The sequence below is a fragment of the Hyperoodon ampullatus genome (genome assembly GCF_949752795.1).
Source record: "Hyperoodon ampullatus genome assembly, chromosome: 2".
NCBI lineage: Eukaryota > Metazoa > Chordata > Mammalia > Artiodactyla > Ziphiidae > Hyperoodon > Hyperoodon ampullatus.
In genome coordinates this window covers 75,580,891-75,602,295 of record NC_136915.1, presented here as the reverse complement: position 1 = coordinate 75,602,295, position 21,405 = coordinate 75,580,891, and the positions used below count along the sequence as shown (strand labels likewise).

At 43.1% G+C, this 21,405-nt stretch overlaps 1 protein-coding gene across 1 annotated transcript in view; it reads left to right on the top strand.

Annotated features, from left to right (window-relative positions):
- Positions 1 to 4,937: 4,937 nt before the first annotated feature.
- The window catches only part of LPAR3 (lysophosphatidic acid receptor 3), a 47,932-nt gene continuing 31,464 nt past the window's right edge, over positions 4,938 to 21,405 (top strand). The window contains exon 1 of the mRNA XM_079697048.1: positions 4,938 to 5,688. Within this exon, the coding sequence (XP_079553174.1) occupies positions 4,953 to 5,688 (736 nt within the window). The 5' untranslated portion in view covers positions 4,938 to 4,952. The remainder of the gene's footprint in view (positions 5,689 to 21,405) is intronic.

Genomic DNA, 21,405 nt, shown 5'->3' with positions numbered 1-21,405 from the left:
GTAATCTGTAGTTAATATGTACTGGGAACTGTCAACAAGCTTGATAGCATATGGCAGAGAGAAAAAATCAAAAGTACTAATTCAGGAACTTCTAGTTATTCATATTTGGGGCTCTGGGGCAATTGTGTTAGGAAATGTTTTATAAGAGAGTTGGGGAAAGTGACGTCTTGATTTGGTCAGTTGTCAGCATATAAGATTTTGTGGTTACATGAAGTTTTAAGTAGAAAACCATTTTATTTTCGTTAACACTGGAAAATACTAAAGTGCACTGTGCTGCTAAGAGTAGTAATAATGAACATAAGTGAATCCTTGAGGCTTTTCCTTTGAGCATTAATTTTGATTTTTCATTGTCGTAGTTGTCAAAGAAAGGTAGATTAAGTAGGATATGTGCTCCTAAGACAGAATTTGTAGACTAACATTTAAAAGTCTATTTATTTATTTATTACAGAAAATGTGGAACATAGAAAAAACTGGAAAGAATTTTTAAAAAATGACCCGAAATTCTACCATTCTTAATTAACTATTTACACTTTGAGTTTTTTTCCTTATTTTCTTTCTATATCTTTTAAAAATAGTTAAGACATACAAACACAAGCACATTTGTGTGTGTTTATATGTATGTTATATATGTATGTATACATAAATATCTGTATATATACATATATATTTATAATTAAAATAATGGCATATGCTTTTCCTCATATTACTACAACTTCATAGTAAACATGGTTTTCAATGGCTGTATAATATTCCATCCTGTGGAATCTTTTTCATCAGTTCCCTATATGAACCTTTTATATTCTCATTGTCTATTTCTCCCAAAAGTAGAATTCGAGGCTTGGAGGTAAGGAACTGTGTGGTGGGAGTTCTGGTTAATCATGGTTTTCCTGTGGTTTTCAACTTTGTAAGACAAAACTGCTTCTCATTCTCAGGACGAATTTTGCTAAAATATGTCAAAGAACATGCCATTTTGGTGTTGATGGGGGAAAGTTGAACTTGAAGATTTTTGAAGTAAGAATCATTGAGGCTTTAGGGCATCATCTGATTACAAATTCAACCAAATTTATGAACCAAAATAAATGTTAAGACCCCTTTAAAAGGAAATTAGGATCCATAAACAAGACAAAAAGACAACTCTCAGAATGGGAGAAAATATTTGCAAATGAAGCAACTGACAAAGGATTAATTTCCAAAATGCACAAGCAGCTCATGCAGCTCAATATCAAAAAACAAACAACCCGATCCAAAAATGGGCAGAAGACCTAAATAGACATTTCTCCAAAGAAGATATACAGATTGCCAACAAACACACGAAAGAAAGCTCCACATCATTAATCATTAGAGAACTGCAAATCAAAACTACAATGAGGTATCATCTCACACCAGTCAGAATGGCCATCATCAAAAAATCTAGAAACAATAAATGCTGGAGAGGGTGTGGAGAAAAGGGAACCCTCTTGCACTGTTGGTGGGAATGTAAATTGATACAGCCACTATGGAGAACAGTATGGAGGTTCCTTAAAAGACTAAATATAGAACTACCATATGACCCAGCAATCCCACTACTGGGCATATACCCTGAGAAAACCATAATTCAAAAAGAGTCATGTACCAAATATTCATTGCAGCTCTATTTACAATAGCCAGGACATGGAAGCAACCTAAGTGTCCATCAACAGATGAATGGATAAAGAACATGTAGCACATATATACAATGGAATGTTACTCAGCCATGAAAAGGAATGAAATTGAGTTATTTGTAGTGAGGTAGATGGACCTAGAGTCTGTCATACAGAGAGAAGTAAGTCAGAAAGAGCAAAACAAATATCATATGCTAACACATATATATGGAATCTAAAAAAAAAAAAAAGGCCATGAAGAACCTAGGGGCAGGACGGGAATAAAGATGCAGACCTATTAGAGAATGGACTTGACATGGGGAGGGGGAAGGGTAAGCTGGGACAAAGTGAGAGAGCGGCATGGGCATATATACACTACCAAATGTAAAACTGATAGCTAGTGGGGAGCAGCCGCATAGCACAGGGAGATCAGCTCGGTGCTTTGTGACCACCTAGAGGGGTGGGATAGGGAGGGTGGGAGGGAGGGAGACGCAAGAGGGAAGAGATATGGAGATATATGTATATGTATAGCTGATTCACTTTGTTATAAAGCAGAAGCCAGCACACCATTGTAAAGCAATTATACTCCAATAAAGATGTTTAAAGAAAAAAAAGGAAATTAGGAAAATTTAAAGTTTTTTGGTAGTATGTTAATTCCTACATCTTTCTGACAATTTAATCTTGATTAAACTGATGAGTTAATCAAGAATAATATAATTTTAAAATTAGAAATGTGCTTCTCTTAGCTATCTAAAGCATGTAGCAAAATAAAAAGGATTTTTCATTCGTGATAGGACACATAATAATTGCATACATAGGGACTTCCCTGGTGGCGCAGTGGTTAAGAATCCACCTACCAGTGCAGGGGACATGGGTTCGAGCCCTGGTCCGGGAAGATCCCACATGCCGCGGAGCAACTAAGTCCGTGTGCCGTTGCTACTGAGCCTGCGCTCTAGAGCCGATGAGCCACAATTACTGAGCCTACGTGCTGCAACTACTGAAACCTGCAAACCTAGAGCCCATGCTCCGCAACAAGAGAAGCCACTGCCATGAGAAGACCGTGCACCGCAATGAAGAGTAGCCCCAGCTTGCTGCAACCAGAGAAAGCCCGCGCGCAGCAACGAAAACCAAGTGCAGCCCAAAATAAATAAATAAATTTATTTATTTAAAAAAATTGCATACATAAGAAGACACATGATCATTAAAATTTCTTATGTGGTTTTTGGATTTTTTTGTCTTGAATTTCTGTGTACTTTCAGTACTGTTGAAAGCTACATTTTCCCCTTGGATATTAAAATTGAATTTCACTAGATTAGTATCTGCTATTCAACTCCTATATGTGCTGGTGGGATTAGAAATATGATCTATCTCAAGGGCAGTTCAACAACATGTATCAGAAAACTTTAAATAAATTTATATTCTTTACTTCATCAACTTGAAATCCATAGATTAATCCTAAGGAAATAATTGGCCAAGTGTGTAAAGATTAATGCATAAGAATGTAGCCTTGCTTGTAAAAGTGAAATATTGGAAACAACCTAAATATTAGGGATGAGTTAAGTAAAGTGTGGTATTTTCAAACTGGAATATTATGAAGCTATTAAAATTATCATGTAGATCTATAGTTTTAATTTGGGAAAATTATCATGATGTAGTGTAGATATATTGCCCTGCTGTATCTTTGTTTTGTCCTTATTAAAATGGAATCCCCCTTCCTTGTAATTGAAAGGCACTAGAACCATTTGTCTCTTGAGACCACTCCCATTTTGTTTATTTTAAGCATATAAAATGATATTTTACCTTTCATTATTTACAGCAGGGATGCATATATCTAATTCATTAAAAATATCATTATACCATTAAAATATAAATATATAAAAAGAAGACTATCTATGATAAATTTCTATTTTGTACTACTTCAAGCTGATATTTGATCCACTTATCCTGATTCTGGATGTGGTATTGGACTGTAGAATTTATAAGAGCCTAAAGAGCTGGGGATTTCTAGTAAGCTTTTACTTTTAGAGCCACTTCATTCCCACCAGTGGACTGCTCAGTGCCTGGGCCTTCTGGATCTCCAGCTTTCCAGCAAAAAAGTTGTAACCTTGTTTCTTGAGAGAGAGCCCGTGGTCATTCTCCCCAGAAGCTAGATTTTCTGGCCTTCAACCCCAGTCTCCATTGATTGGACACTTCTTGGCTATAGCCAGACTACTGTGAGGCAGAACACCTGGTCTTCCTAATAAGCATAGATGGATGGGCATTGTTTGAGTCCTTGCCCAGCCCCTCCTTGGCCAGAATCCCTCACTTTTGGGCTGCAAGAGATCTAGTCCCGAGATTAGTGTCTTGCCTGTCTGTTTGATACCCCATTTTGGGGTCTACTTTCAGACATGTGTCTGGAGGACTTGCCCTTCCTTGGCAGGAGTGTTCTCACACCCTTGGACTCCAGATCCTAGTCTTACCCATGGAGGCCTGGTCTTCTACTACCATCAGTATTGAAGAGAGCCCAGGGAAGGAAACTAACTTGAAGTGATTGAGGTGGAAAATCCAATATGCAAACTCACACTGGTACAATTTGGATTAGGAGAATAAGAAAGAAGTGAACAAAAAGGTAAGGAAGGAAGATTGAGGCCAAAGTGGCCAGCCCTGCACCACATGCTTAACAAGTATTGTCATTGTAGTTTGAAACTAAAAGATGGCAAAAGGAGAATCAGGATTGGAATCAGAAGTGGTAGAAAATTAATCTCTTGGGGAAGCCATTTGGTCATGTGAAGAGTAACTCAACACCTGTTATCTGGGCAAGAATGTGCCTGGCATTACCAACCTGCCCTTGATTAATGAACAGAACCTATAAATAAGAAATGAGCTGGAAACCACCAGGAGAAGGCTTAACGTGCTAGGCTATAATTGTTACCAGTGTGGGGGGGATTATTGCAAGGCTCAGAATATTTGACCTATTACTGCCTCCATGACCATTCATTCATTCAGCCAACCAGCCAGCCAACCATTCAGCAAATACCTGTCTTGAGGCAGCCAGGGCAGATGGGTCCTGGGGTTGTCATGGTGAACAAAATAGACACAGACCCTCCCTCACTGTGCTTGTGCCTAAACTGGGAAACAGACAACGATGACTGATATGAGATAAATGCTGTGATAGGTGGTCGGGGGCCAGGGTCCTGGAGCAAAGGACATTTACACTGAGATTTGAAGGATGAACAGGAGTTGACTAGAACAAGGGGCTTAGCAATTGCAATTGGTGGTTTAGTGATTGATTTTTCCAAAGAGTGATATTTGTTTCTTTAAATTTCTTTCTAGGATGTTCAGTTCTTCTCCACAATGAATGAGTGTTACTATGATAAGCAGATGGACTTTTTTTATAATAGGAGCAACACTGACACTGCCAATGAGTGGACAGGAACGAAGCTTGTAACTGTTTTGTGTGTTGGAACATTTTTCTGCCTGTTTATCTTTTTTTCTAATTCTCTGGTCATCGCAGCAGTAATCAAAAACAGAAAGCTTCATTTCCCCTTCTACTACCTGTTGGCTAACCTAGCTGCTGCAGATTTCTTTGCTGGAATTGCCTATGTATACCTGATGTTTAACACTGGCCCAGTTTCAAAAACTCTGACTGTCAACCGCTGGTTTCTCCGCCAGGGGCTTCTGGACACTAGCTTAACAGCCTCCCTGACCAATTTGTTTGTTATTGCCGTGGAGAGGCACATGTCAATCATGAGGATGCGAGTCCACAGCAACCTGACCAAAAAGAGAGTGACGCTGCTCATCTTGCTCATCTGGGCCATTGCCATCTTTATGGGGGCTGTCCCCACACTGGGCTGGAATTGCCTCTGCGACATCTCTGCCTGCTCTTCCCTGGCCCCCATTTATAGCAGGAGTTACCTCATTTTCTGGACTGTGTCCAACCTCATGGCCTTCTTCATTATGGTCGTGGTGTACCTGCGGATCTACATGTACGTAAAGAGGAAAACCAACGTCTTATCTCCGCATACAAGTGGATCCATCAGCCACCGGAGGACACCCATGAAGCTAATGAAGACGGTGATGACTGTCTTAGGTAAGAGGAACCAAGTCAGCCATTATTCCCCTTCATTCAGCAAATATTTGTTGAGCACCTGCTGTATACAAGGCACTTACTAGGTAGTAGGAATGCAGCAGTGAACATGAACAGACCGAAACCCTCACCTGTCTGGAGCTTATACTCTAATAGGGGAAGACGATATAAGTATTCTAATGGGGACAAACAAAATAATTTTACAGTACATTTTATTATAAAATTTGTAAAATAAGATGTTGAGTGGTCTAATGGGGAAAAATAAAGCAGGGAAGAGAGGTAAGGAGTGCACTAAGCAGGTATAGTTTGCAATTTTAAAAAGTGTTGTGAGGGACAGCTTCACCTAGCAGGCGACATTTTAGCCAAGATGGGAGAGTGATGAGGGAGTGAACCATGTGGGTGTGGGGAGAAGGGTGTTCCAGGCAGCAGATGCAGTGAGCATAGGAGGCTGAACAGCAAGGGGGCCAGTGTGGCTGGAGTGGAGTGGAGGGAGGGTGGGAGGTGATGAGGTCAGAGAGTTGAGGTGGTATAGGTGGAGTGACTCAGATTCAGTCAGGCTGCACAGTTAATCACAAAGCCTTTGCTTTTCTGAGGGAGAGGAGGAGAAGACATTGGAAGGTTTTGAACGAGGGAGTGACGTGATCTGACTTGAATTTTTTTTTTAACATCTTTATTGGAGTATAATTGCTTTACAATGGTGTGTTAGTTTCTGCTTTATAACAAAGTGAATCAGTTATACGTATACATATATCCCCATATCTCTTTCCTCTTGCGTCTCCCTCCCTCCCACCCTCTCTATCCCACCCCTCTAGGTGGTCACAAAGCACTGAGCTGATCTCCCTGTGCTATGCAGCTGCTTCCCATGACTTGAATTTTAATGGCATCTCTCTGGCTGCTGTTTTGAGGAAGTACTGTAGTGGGGCAAGGGTAAAAACAGAGAACTGCTTAAGAGAGTATTTCAGTACTCAAGAGAGATGGTAATGACTAGGACCAGAGGGCAGTCTAGAGGTGATGCAACAAGGTTGCATTCTGAATTTTTTTACATGGTAGAGTCAATAGGATTTGCTGAGCAGTAAGGTATGAAGAAAGGCGGGAGGAGGAGGGGAGGGTGGAGCACGTCATTTGTGGAGATGCAGAAGACAGAAGAGAAGATTAGGGGGGAAGGTTGGGAGTCTGGCTTTGGACTAGCTAAGTTTAGGATTTTATTAGACAGTGAATTGAATTTCCCCTATTGAACTGATCCTATTGAATCAAGAGTTGAGGATTTAGGTCTGGGCTGGAGATCTATATTTGAGAGTCGTTTGGGGACAAATACGGTATTTTAAACCACAAGACTGGATGAGCCCACCATGGAGGTGAGTGTGGATGGAAGAGAGAAGAGGACTGAGGAGCAAGCCCTGGGGTACTCCAACGTAGGGAGGGTGGGAAGGCAGGGAACAACGTCACAAGAGTCCGGGAAAAGGAGAAGCCTGAAAACCCAGGAGAATATGGTGGCCTGGAGGCTGTGAGAAGGAAAGGGTGTATCAGCAATGTTAATACTCCTCAGAGGTGGAGTCAGATGTAGTCTTAGCAGAGTGGTAGTTGTTTGGTGACCTTGAGAAGATCAAAACTAGTGTAGCCAAGAGCCTGATGAGAAGGAAATGAAACGGAGGGAGGAGAGTCTTTAAGACAGAGTTTAAACAGCTCTGAAGAGTTTTGCTCTCCACTGTGAGCCCTGGACCAAGAAGACACTTTTGGGGCAAAGAACTTTCCCTTTATTTTGTTTTCTCTATGGCAGGTAGCCAGTTGTGCCCCAATTCCAGTCCCGGGTTACAGGTAGAATTTGTGATATGTGAGCAAACAAGAACTTTTGTGGCTTCACAGGCCTTGTGTTCTACGTTAGAGAGGTCATTTTCTCACCATGTGTGGTGGCTGCAGCCATGGGGACCATTATTGAGAGAGAGCCAGGACTATATTCCTTTTAATTCCCAATGTGAAGGAACTATAAAATGAATTCTTGGGAAACAATTCATAATAGAGGATGCAGGGTATATATGGTGTGGTATGGGAGCCATCATGATGTCTGTAGGTCGTGAAACTGCTAATAAGATTTGGAGGTCAGCAGACACATAGTGTGATAGTTAAAATAACTTGAAACTGAGGATTTATTTTTGTTAACAAATATTTATGTAGGGTTTAATATGTGTCAAGCATTGTCCTAAGTGTTTTACAGATATTAACTTATTTAATTCCCATGGCAACCCTGTGAGATATTCCCATGGCAACCCTGTGAGATAGGCGCTACTGTCATCCCCCTACCAGATGAAGAAACTGAGTGGAGAGTTTAAGCAGTATGCCCAAGGTCACTTGTTATTAATGGTGGAAGCAAGACTGACCAGTTGGCCTTTGGAGTCCACATGTTTATTACCACACTCTGTAGCTAGTTATGCTAGCTACACTCTGTAGCTAGTTTTGCTTTATTTGGACATTTTACTGGCCTCCTCTTCTGCTTTGACCACCTCATTCTCCTTTTAGTGTCTTGACAAGAACATAGACAACAGTAAGAAAAAGAGTAGTCACATTAATCCATTTTTCCACTCTTGAGCTAGAGCTATTGATGTTTTTGGTACTTATTGGTAGTGTCAGCAACTCTGCTACTTTCCCTGCTTAACTTGCAAGCATAAACATTTGCTTGGCTATGTATCTTGAGAAACTACCTGCCTAATTAAAGAGAAAACTTTTTTCCATCATGTTCTATATTATATACAGCACGAGATGGCAAAAAAAACTTCTGTCATCCTAGGTAGGACTTTTTGTGAGATGGTCATCATGGTCACCAGCTTCAGTGTCATATGTAACTTTGGAATGTATGGAAGGGCTTAAAATAAAAGAGCTGTGTGGTTTGGGCGGGTGTGGTGTTGGATAAGGGCAAAACCAGAAGAAACAGCGAAATTGCCGAGTAGGTTAAGAGAAGTCAGGGCATCAAGATGAAACAACATTGGGGAATTGGTTAACATCAGGAAGACAGTTTGGTGTGGAGGACCTGGGGAAGTTCCTCAGTGGTGAGACAGAGGGATCTGGTGGAAGACAAGAAGTCTGGGGACAGGGGAAATGAAACCGAAGAGCTAGGTGGTATGAGGTTTTTAGGCTTCCAGCTCCTGACTTCTTCAGATAACAGATTTGGGTTTTAGCCCCACCTCTGTGATTTTCTACAGGGGTGATCTGAAGCACATTAGCTCACCTTTTCTTGGTTAAATTTCCTCATCTGAGGTTGAATAGGTAAACTTTAAATTCTTTCCAAGTTATGAAATTCAGTAATCCTACCATGACAGTAAGAAGCCAAAGCCAACACAGAGTTCATGGATTGACTGTGTATCAAAGCACAGAGTCCCCTTCCATGAGAGCATCTTTCATGGTGTTCCTTAGGAAGGAAGCCCCTTAGTTGCTCTATCTGGTACATGTAAGAATTTGGTTGCCTAATACAGGTGTCTCTCATATGATAGTACATGCATTAGAAAAATCAACAGGACTGGCAGGACCTACCATCACTGTAGTCATTGGTTCTGAGTATATGGAAATTAATAGCTTAATACTTACTTCATTAATGATTACCTGATTTTAAAAACTTCATGATAAAATGCTAAACCTTTCTGTTTACTCCTTGATATATATTTTGTAGGAAAGGCTAATTTAAGATTAAAGTTTCTTATATATGTAACTTCTTTTAAGTCTTAGAAAGTTAATCAATAAATATATATCAACTGTCTGTTAAATAGCATCTAAGAGGCAAAGGGCTGCATGTATTCAGTGAGCTTAATCTCATTTCAGAGAAGGAAGAATGGATAACTAGGGGCTGTAGAGTTTGGGGAAGGCTTCTTAGGGAGCTTGAGGTGTGATCTGGAAGGATGGGTGGGATTTGTATTGGCAGGAGGGAAAGAATTCTATGTAGGAGAAACATTATAATCAGAAGTGTGATGGCAGAGACATGTAAAGCTTTTGCAGTAACACAAGGAAGGCCCCATGGAACTCAGATGCATGTTGATGTACAAGGGGAAATAACTCAGCTATGAGCCAGAAAAGTTTAGTTGGCCATCCTCTTTGGAAGGAGAGGGGTAGACCAGATGACCTTTGTGTTTCTCTGTGGCTTTAGGATTTTGGTTGAACACAAAAAGCATATAGAGCCGGATGGGGAGCAGACTCTTTCCTGGATGAGGGAGGTGGTGGTAGTGACGATGGCGGTGTGGATTTTAAGTCTGTGTGTGACTGGAAAGGCATCTAGGCATTGTGTTCCCATTTCAGCAGACCTGAGGCAGAATGCTGCTCACTTCTGGGTTATAATGTGTGATGGGCCCTTTACATGAAAGAAGTTGCTTATTTTTTTATTTTATTTATTTATTTATTTATTGGCTGCATTGGGTCTTCGTTGCTGCATGCGGGCTTTCTCCAGTTGCGGCAAGCTGGGGCCGCTTTTCGCTGCGGTGGGCAGGCCTCCCATTGCGGTGGCCTCTCTCGTTGAGGAGCACAGGATCCAGGAGTGCGGGCCTTAGCCGTTGCAGCACACGGGCTTAGCAGCTGTGGCTCACGGGCTCCAGAGCTCAGGCTCAGCAGCTGTGGCGCACAGGCCCAGCTGCTCCGAGGCATGTGGGATCTTCCCGGACCAGGGCTCGAACCCATGTCCCCTCCTTTGGCAGGCAGACTCCCAACCACTGCACCACCAGTTGCTTGTTGAATGTTCTCATCGAAAAGACATTGGAGACATATGATCCTACTTTCCACAGGGCACCAAGGCCCTGCCTAAGAGAGACTCCTGTATTTTGAAATCTTACTTGTCAGCCAGCCTAATCAGCCACAGCAACCCCAAACACATAAGATACCCCATGTGGAAACCTCTTATTTATTGTCAAACAACATACTATGTGAACTGTGCACACATGGATGTTTTATTTTCCAGGAAATGGGCTGGGCTTTCTTTTATTCTGCAGTATCTTGAAATGCAAAAGAAAAGAAAGATTCAAAGGATTTGTGAACCATACTTTTGAAATCTTTCGTAAACCTTCCTGTCTCTTAGGATGGTGATTTTCAAATTGCAAGTTGTGACCTACTGGCAAGTAGTGAACTCAATTAGGAGATTGTAACTGACACTTCTAAAAAATGACATAAAGTAGGAAAGAAGAGAAAATATCAGAGTGCATTGCGTATAGTAGGTGTAAGTGTATTTCATAATGTTTGTGCGTGTGTGAGACTGGATTATGGTGTGTGTGTGTGTATATATATATATATATATATATATATATATATTTTTTTTTTTTTTTTTTTTGGTATGGGTTATAGTGAAGAACATTTGAAAAACCATGGTCTTAGGGTCCAGGTTACTTTTCTGGCCAATAAGGATAGAGCTTTTCAAAAATATGGGCAACATTACAGTTAAGGGACTTTGAAAATATTTGTGGTCATTGAAACAAAGAGCTGGAATTTTTAATTTCTCCCTTCTACTTTTCCACTCCAATCAATGCTGAATCCACCTTGCCTTCTCTCCGGGGAGAGGGGAGGGGGACAAAGCGGTGGTAAGAGAAGAAACAGTACCAGGAGTTCTCATGCTAGGAAATGGGTGAAAATTTCGTGCCATATACGCCTTGCTAGAGTACTACTAACAATCATACATGACATTCCTGCGACACTATGTCGTTTTCAGTGTTTTAATACGTTATTCTCATTTGGTCTCATGGAAATTCTGTACGGTTAAGTGGGGAAGATAGCATTATCCTGTTTTCTTCCTACTCCCCTAAATGCACCCTCTACTCAGCTATAAGTAATTATTTACAGTTTTTCACTTTGCATTGCTAGGCCTTTGCTTCAGCTGGAATACCTTTCCTCTTGTTTTGCCTGGGAAACTTGCATTCGTCTTGTAAGATTCAACTCAAGGGCTTATCTTCTCTGAATCTTGCCTAGATGAATCTGATCCTACCTCCTTTGGGCCACTCTCTATCTTGTCCATACCTCAGTCAGTGTACTTCATTTGTTTACATGCCTTTATCTTGAACTAGGGTGTACATTCTTTGAAGTTGAGGTCTGTACCTTATTTATCTACCTTTGCATATGTAACGTGTAGCACGCTGTCTGGAACACACTTGTTGAGGTTATAACAGAAGGAACAAGTGAGGAAATCAGGTTTCCTCATGTGCAGTCTGACCTTTGGCAGGCTCTGGCTGTGACATGCCTGTGAGGTAAACAGTGGCATGAGGGGAGTGAGTGGGTATCCCATTTCATAGGGTGGGAAACTGAGGTCTATCTTGGGAAGAGGAAAACAAACGAACATTTTTTGATTGCTTACTATGAGGGGGTCTGCATCTTACACGCTTTTAGGATGTTCTTTCATTTAACCCTCATAACAACTCTCTGCAGATCTGTTTAATAGATGAGGAAACTCGGATGGACTTAAGCATCTTCCCCATAGACCCATACTGGAAAAAATAATAATAGTTAATATCCACTGTGTGCAATACATGGTTTCTGAGACACGTTTTATTGCATTTAATCTCCATGACAACCCTATGAGGGAGGTTCTGTTATTATTACCAGGAAACTGAGGCCCAGAGAGGTTCAGTGTCTTGCCCAAGATTAGTAGCAGAGCTGAGATTCAAATCCAAGCAGATTGGCTCCAGGAACCAATTTTTCAAGGTTAATTAGCAGCCTCTTGAAAGTGATAGGGCTAGAACAACATCTACCCACGTAATGACGTTTATAACTTGTATCTCCCTTAATTTCTAGTTAAGTTTATTTCAGTAAAGGTACTTGATCTCTCGATGTTTACCTTGCTCTTGATTTTTTCTTTTTTTTTTGAGGTACGCGGGCCTCTCACTGCTGTGGCCTCTCCCACTGCGGAGCACAGGCTCCGGACGTGCAAGCCCAGCGGCCACGGCTCACGGGCCCAGCCGCTCCGCGGCACGTGGGATCCTCCCGGACCGGGTCACGAACCCGCGTCCCCTGCATCGGCAGGCTGACTCTCAACCACCGCGCCACCAGGGAAGCCCAGCTCTTGATATGTTTTAAAGATTCTGCAGCTTGGTGACAGTTATGACAACATCTCCCAGGGAATGACAGCTCCACATTCTTCAAACTTTATGTTCATTAAAGTAGATGGCAAGAGCAGGGGCTTTGGAATAGGGAGGGAACCAGATTTAAATCCTGGCTTTGCAGCTTCCAAGTTGCATGACCCTGAGCAATTCACCTGACCTCCCTGTGACTTAGTTTCCCCATCTGTAAAATGGGGATAATATCAGTAGCCCTGGCATGGCAAGTTTTTATGGATACAATGAGACAATACACATAAAATACCTAGTGTAGTGCTTGACACATAGAAGGTACTAAACAATTTACATAGTAAGCACTAAGAAGAGTTCGGTAATCTGAAGAGCCTTGCCCTGTATTCAAGCAGAGTGCTCTTGTTTCCCCAGTAATGTCGCAGGTACTGTGGAGAGGGGGACTAGGGACCTACTGTTGGCACCATCATAACGGCAGGTTTTGTATTGTGGGCAAGTAGCCAGGAGGAAGCTAACTGGATGTGCTTTGCAAAGGCTATCCGACAGCAGACAAATGGCACCACTTCAGTTCCTGGAGACCCAGGCCAGTCTGAAAGCACGGTCACCACAGATCTGAAAAGCTCTGTGCTTGCATTGCTAGTCCCTGTAAACCATCTTCTACCACCCCCCCACCCCACCCCCACCGCCCCCAGTGCCGGTGAAATTCTGTTAATGATTCCTATCTCTGCCAAATGATCTTTGCATTAATAATTCATTTTGCTTTTGCAACATTTATGAATAAAACATGATAAGTGAGACCCTGACCATCAAATGTTAGCTTAATAAGAATCCTGTAATATAGCACCAACATCTTGTGTGTGGATCTATAAAACATTCCTCATGAGAAACTGTCCCCATCTTGCTAATGAATCCTACCAGGATTCCTAGTTAACCAAGTACTATTACCACCTTTACTAGGATTGGGAAATGTGCCCTTTGTCTGAAAAGAATTGGGAACACACACACACACACACACACACGCACGCATGCACACACACAGAAACCAGGAGTGAAGAGAAACTAACTACAGTCCCCAGGAATTCTGAAACATTTGTTTTTAGCTTCTGTGACCTTGTAGTGGCTTCTACATCACAGAAGCCTGCTTCCAATGTTTGCTGCCTTGCATGCCTTTGTAATCAAATATCTGTTAAAAAAAAAAAAAGTTAAAGCTTTGCTTTAAGAAATGCTGAGTGAAACGATCAGATTTTTGGCACTCAAGAGTTTGCTTGTTGCTGTGCAGTCATATCAGAATGACTAATTCTTTTCAGAGTCAAGCCACCCAGGCACCACTACTCAGTATGTTTTGTCCAGGGGTGTTTGTACTTTTGTCTTGAAAACAGCTAATCAAAGGAGCACCTTTGTGGCAGACGCTTTTCCTCTGGGCTTCATGTCATTGCAGCAGGGGCCTTCGGGAGAGGGACCTTTGCTTCCAGGCAAGCTGTAAATGAATGAGGACAAAAATGTAATCGCTCCCCAGGTGCTGCCCCCAACAATACAGTGTGACAGACCCCTCCATTCTGAGGGGGAACGTGGTGATTGAGAAAACCTCAACATCTGATGTTAGAGGGAAAATAGCTTCAAATTTAAAAAAAAATCCATCACTGTATGCCTCTCCATCCCACCTTTTCAAATTGTCTGCACTTCTTGATATCTTTTCTTAACCCCACATTTTTAGGAGTCTGTTCCTCCCCTTCTGCCTCTGCTATATGTAGCCCTTTGTTATCTCGAGTCTGGCTTTTGGTTCTTTTATTTTTTATTTTTTTTCCCGCTTTACTGTTTCAGATGCCTTCCTTTGCAGTCACTTCAAAAGTCATTTTACCAGATCTTTGTCGTCGTTTCCAGTGTAATCACTGCTCTGCCTTCTTCCTGCTTCTGTTGCCTCTGTATACCCCTTCAGTTCTTTTAATTTAAATCCATTCAGCTTCTTTTATTTCCCTATCACACTCCCTCCTTCAGAACTGTTTTTCTCTGGTTTTTCATCTTTTTAGAAACCTGAAACCTTCCTCTTCAGCCGGAACAATTATTGAATATTTCCTGAGTATAAGGTACAGGAACACTTCTCAGGTTCTACCTCTTTGTTTTTTTCCCCCAACTTTATTGAGGAATAATTGTCAAATATAATTGTATATTTTTAAAGTATACAACATGATGATTTGATAGACATACACATTGCAGAACGATTACCAAGATCAAGATAATTAACACATTTCATCTGTCACATAGTTAACTGTTCCTTTTTTTGTGGTGAGAATGCTTAAGAGACGCTCTCAGAAACTTTCAAGTATACAGTACTGTATTATTAACTACAGTCATCATGCTATACATTAGATCCTCAGAACTTACACTTCTTCTAACTGAAAATTTGTACCTTTGACCTACATCTCTCATTCCTCCTCCCCCTGCCTCTGGTACCCACCATTCTGTTTCATTTCTGTGAACTCAGCCTTTTGTCTTTTTTTTTTTAAAGATTCCACATATATGTGGTGTGTACAGCATTTGTCTTTCTCTGTCTGACTTATTTCACTTAACAGAGAAGTTTCATTACCCAACTACATCCAACTCTCCTGCACCCAGCCTCCTGGAAGGGTTAGAGTTCCAGAACTCAGTCATGCCCTCTCTCAGGGCCTTGACTTCTGCCGAAGGAGAATGTAGTTGTTACCTGTCACATCACTTGACTAACTTAACACCTGGAATAGCATGGTATATGTTGATCCATGGTAGAATTTTTACCAAATCCGTGTTAACATTGTTTGTACTTTTAAAATTTCCACTGGGACTGCATTCATTGTGTAGCTAAAGCAAACATTTTGGGGAGGAATTAGGAGTTAAGGGTGTTTGCTGGAATCATAGCCTGTCACAGACCTAGGGGTCAACATGGAAGCTGGGATAAAGGGTGGGCAAACCAGGCAGTATTGGTGGGGGTATACCAGGTGGGCAGCCCTTCCTCTTGCTGTAGTCCAGGTACCTGCTCTTTCTCCCTCCTCACCAGACTGGTATCATAGCTCTGCAGAGTGCGAGAAGGAAAGATCCCATTACCTAGAAAATCAATATCTGTTGAGAGATTTATCCAAGTTCATCTTGTAAATCATTGCTAGTGTTGGGGCCAGAGCTCCGGATTTCCTAGTTTCTGCTTCTTCTTGTGGGTCTCTCTTCTTGCTTTGGTGAAAGACACCTGTGCTTGGGTGCCTGAGTGGCAGTGATAAACAATAAGTTGTTTATTTCCATCAAGTCAGAGAGTTTATAGTGGGCCTATTTTATCCTTTACATTTTCTTAACAAGAAGAGATTTCTACTTTTTATACTTTCTCCTCATAAACATTTATTGAGTACCTACTTGATTTTAGGCAGTATACTAACTATAAGACATGGCCTCTGTCCTGAAGGCTACGAATCTGTGCTGCTCTGATGTTTTATGGTTGTCAGGAGATAGCCATGGTTTGAGTCAACAGTTGGGTTACATATGAGATAGATTACACAATGGCAGATCTGCTTTGTGTGGCTTTTTGGGCGAATGACTTATAGGGAACCCTATTTATAGGCTTACCTGAGGAATGAAGAAGCTTACCAAAAAAAGATAAAAAGAAATATAGATAAAAAGAAACAAAGAAATATAGATAAAAAGAAACAAAGAAATATATACAAGAGCAAAGTGAATGGTCCAGGCAAATAGTGCTGTGGGTTTGGATGGTCTTTGGAGGCCTCCTTGAAGAGAGGGGATATGAGTGGATCTCAGTGTGACAAGTGGAGAGGAGAGGGTAAGGCCTTACTGGTAGGGGGAAAGATAGGGCAGGAGACAGGCATACATACACCTAGGGAGACCATGCCAGGGCCAGGACAGGGAGGAGGGCGGGGACAGGGCAGGCAGGTTTCTGGAATAAGGGCTTTGCATGGTTTGAGAAGTGACTGGACCAGAGATTGGAAGGCCTTGAATCCTAAGATTGTGTGGACTTTATTGTCAAGTGTCTACAGAGACTGAGTAGAACACCTTGGTGTGTGGATTGGGCCAAGAGTAGGAATAAGGCACTAGGGAGGGGTGGCACCTGTGGCTAACTGGACAGTTCAACTTTTGTTAAAATCCCTGCAGGCTGGGCTTCCCTGGTGGTGCAGTGGTTGAGAGTCCGCCTGCTGATGTGGGGGACACAGGTTCGTGCCCCGGTCTGGGAGGATCCCACATGCCACAGAGCGGCTGGGCCCATGAGCCATGGCCGCTGAGCCTGCGCGTCCGGAGCCTGTGCTCTGCAACGGGAAAGGCCACAACAGTGAGAGGCCCGCGTACCGCAAAAAAAAAAAAAAAAAAAATCCCTGCAGTCTAAGTTAAATAGGTCTGTGGCCAGTCATAAGCCCATAGCTAAGTTGCCTCCATTGAGCCCCTGTAGGATCTTGGGGTATTGGTGGGTTGAGAAGAAGGTGGGAGTTGCGAGGTGGGCTGGAGAGGGAGAGATCACTTAGGGGACTGCTGAGATTGGCCCAGGGCTCTGTGGGCGGTAGGTAGCTCAGATGCCCGAGAGAGACAGAGCTGGCCCTTCATAGTAGGTGCTACAGGAAAGCACATCTGTCACTAGCAGGCCCAGTCTACACGGGGAGGGAGGAGCAGCCAGGGAGGACCAATGGGGACTGCAGGGGAGCAGAAGGGGAGCAGTCCAGTGGAGCATGAGCTTGTGGAAATCTGGTAGGAGACAAAGGTGGAATAAGCAGGTGGCCAAGGTCAGAGAGATCTGGAAGCAGGAATCCATCATGGGAAGTAGGATTCAGGGGCAGGGGACTGGCAAAAACAAGATTGGACCTAATCAAACTTTTCCCACTTTCCTTAAGGCTTTTGAGCTTTGCCCTTTTTCCCCTCCCAGCTGACCTCTCCTTCCTTGCTTCCTTCTAACCAAGAAGATAGAAGTTATCTGGCATGAATTCCCCTAATTTCCCTCCCTTCACTGGCTTAGCCAACCTACAAAGGTCCCCCCATAACCTTCTAGCTTTTCTGTGAGACTCATTTCCCACCTCCCCAGGAGCCTCATCCTTATTCTTGCTCTCCTGTGCTCTATTTTTGGTCATTAAAAAATATAACCCTTGATCTTACCTCCCTTTTCTAACTACTGCTCTGTCTCCTTCCATTTATTATCCTGTTTTCTTAATACCTTAAACCATGATAAGCTAGCTCTGACCCTGCCACTCTACTAAGACCGTGCTGATGAAGCCACCATCGCCATTCTGTTGCTTAACATTGAGTCTGTCTGGATTCCCTCCTCCCTGTTTTCCCTGCCCCAGGCCTTCCTCCATACCACCAACTGAGGGATCTTCCTAAAAAGCACAATTAACTCTGATCTTTTCTCGCTCCTCCTACATATTACATAAAACTCAAATGCCTTAGCTGGAATTGCAAGGCCCCTTTCACAGCTCTGTTCCCAGTCTTCTTTTCCAAATGCCTCTTCACACTCACCTCCCCAGCCCATTCTTCCATTGTGTCAGGCTTCTCACCACCACTCTGGAGGAATGCAGGGACGGCTTGATACTCCTTGCGGTTTTTCTTAGCAGGGCAAAATCATATCCATCTTTCAGGATCCTTCTCTGTGATATCGTCTGACTCTCTCAGGCAGAGTTAATTATGCAGTGCTTCTATAGCACACTATTTATATGCATAAAAGTATTTAGCTCACTTGATTACAATTTATTTGCTAAATGCCCTTACCTCTTACCAGACTGGGAGCTTGTCAAGGTCAGGACTGTGTCTATCTTCATTCTGCAGTGCCTGGCACACAGTAGGTACTCAACAAATGTTTATATAATGAACTAACAAACATATTTACTGGATGAGTCACTGGGAGGCAGCTGCCCCAGCCTCCATCCTTGTCCTTGTCATAACCACAGGGATGGTCCTACTGCCACTCAGGATCCTTCTTACTAACCCTAGGGTATCTTAACCTGATTTCTTCCTGGAATGCAGGCCCCCTATGTCCTGCTTCTCACCAGTGGTCTTGTTTTGAGCTGGGGGAAATTTGAAGAGGGTAGCAAGTAAAGCTGGGATGGGAATTGACTTGTGTGAAGAGTGACCCTAAGGCATCAAAGGAGATTTCTTTGGGAGGCATGGGACTAGAGGTTGAGGGAGCTCCAGAAAATACCTGGAGTTTATGTTAGTTGGGAAGCAATTACATCAGGGCTGCTGACAGGTCCAGCTATATAATTTGTGGACCTCTTGTAAGAAAGGCAGGAAAGGGGAGGATTGAGAGTGGATTGAGAGTTTAGGGTTAGCAGATGCAGCCTATTATATATAGACTGGATAAACAGCAAGGTCCTACTGTATAGCACAGGGAACTATATTCAATATCCTGTGATAAGCCGTCATGGAAAAGAATATAAAAAAGAATGTATATATAAGTATAACTGAATCACTTTGCTGTACAGCAGAAATTAACACAACATTGTAAATCAACTATACTTCAATAAAAAATTTTTTTTTTAATTATAACAAAAAGGCAGGGGAAAGAAGTGCTACTTTCCTTTCTTCTGCACATCTCCTCTACTCACACTCATGCTCATTGTCCCGTCAAGCTTTACTTACAAAAAAATAAGTTCAAAGGTACACTTAGGATTTCAAGGCAGCAACAGCAGAGCTTTAAGCCAGGCTCAGGGCCCTTGTGAGTGACTTGTGACTGCACAGGCTTCATGCCCACGAGGCTGGCCCTGGCTGCTGAGTTTGACCCCTTGACCTTAACTAGCCCAGGACCCAGCTACTGTGATGCACAGCACTTTGAACGACTTGGGTCTCATTGAATTTGCTCCTTCAGTTTTATGAGGACCAGTCATGTGTGTCGTTTCATGATGTCTCCTCGATTGCGAGAGAGGTGTTTTCTTAGAGCCTTCCTTGTCTTCACTAGGGCCTGTGCCTGTTTCCAGGGTCCTGTTTCCAGGGTGAGGCTCGTTATCACCAGGCTTGAGCACTGATGGGAGGTGGAGTGGGGCTGCGTGGCTGAGACAGGCCCAGGGCTCCCGCTTAGAGCTTATACGTTACTGGGCTTTCAGATCTGGACTCACCAATGAGTCAGGGAACGGTCTGTTCCTGCTCTGTATCTGCTCTGAGTTGCCTGTCTGTGTCCAGGGCAAGGCTTATGAGATAAGTGCTGTATTCAGAGCACTTCACCTCATGACTGGGTCACCTCAAGAACCCTGCAAATGGGCCTTGTGCAAAAGGTCAGGACTTGCTACTCGAACAATTCCTCCTTTGAGAGGTCCGTGTTTTCCTCCCCAGGACACGTTCCAAGCTCCTCGATCCTGGGGCTTCTCATCGCTAGGTCTGATGTTCTGTGGAAGGCTCTGGGTTCCACAGGAATTGTAGTGAGTTTATTCCTGAGGATCCAGATGCTGGAAAGCATGTAGCCAAGTTCCTAGAATCTGCATGGCCGCTTAGGTATCTTGCTGTTTCTCCAGAGACACATGGCAAGCCTTTTTGTTTAGGCTTACAAACACACATTTATTTTCTCACAGTTTGGAGGCTGGAAGTCTAAGATCAAGCAGGGCTGGTTTTTACTGAGACCTGTCTCCTTGGCTTGTAGATGGATGTCTCCTTGCTGTGTCCTCACATGGCCTTTTTTCTAACCATGACATGGCAGACTTTTGAAAGCCATCTCCGAGTGGAGTTCAGTGCTGTCACTGAGGCTAGGGAACATAAGGATGTTGAAGTGGCACAGCAGACCTGAGTGGTTCTGGGCGCTCCATTGACTCTCTGTGCATCTTGGAAGCTGAAACTGTGTCTCTTCAGTAGCATGGAATGGACCCTCAGAAGGACATTGATGTGGTCCTACAAGAGGTTAATGCTAATTTATGGGGTAATAACTGGACTCTCCTCATTTGGAGGGGAAGTCTTGTTCCTCTGCTTTAAGGCAACTTGCAGTTCAGAGACGGCAGCATTGGCATGAGCCTGGAGAATCTTTAGGATTCCTGATTCTTCTTTGTTGGCCTCTGTATAACAAGGGGCCATGTAGACCCTCCTGACTCAGGGAGTCTCTCTGAATGCAGTCCCCAGGGACAATGCCAAGAACCAACCCCTGAATTCTGGATTTCTATCATTTGGGAGAAATATTGGCCAGCCTGGGGGCCCTGCAGGGACAGTCTGGAAGTTCTTAAGTTGAGGGCTTTCTTGGATTCCCTCAATCTCAGGAATGACGTAACATAGGAGACTTCACTGTTAGGTGGGAGAGTCAGGCCTAAACCTCCCCAGATGGAAAAGTGATGCTTGGGCTCAGCCTGAGGGTGGTCTCAGTGATTATAGAGTGGAGAAGCCATGGCCTTCAGGATCTGGCAAAGAAGGATGGGGATCTCTAAACCGAGGAGTTCCCTGGGATCTGGCTCTGCAGCCCCTCTGAAGCCCCCAGGGTTAGGCTCTGGGAAGCTGGGATTTCAGGGCAGCCTCAAGAAGCTTCAGGGTCTCAGGAAAGAGTGGCCTCCTTGGATCGTTTAGAGGCACTGGCGATTCAGAGAACACAGCCAAGCCAGAGCTCATCAGCCAGAGGCAGCCCTGGACAACGGAAAAGAGAGTAGCCTAGGGTCCGAGGGTTCTGTAGGAGAGGCCTCATTCTCTTAAGGTCCCTTGAAGACTTTTTGGAGCACAGTAATACCTGTCCCACGTTTGTCAGTCAAGGGCATATGCTGAGACCACCCTTCCTATGCTGAGCAAG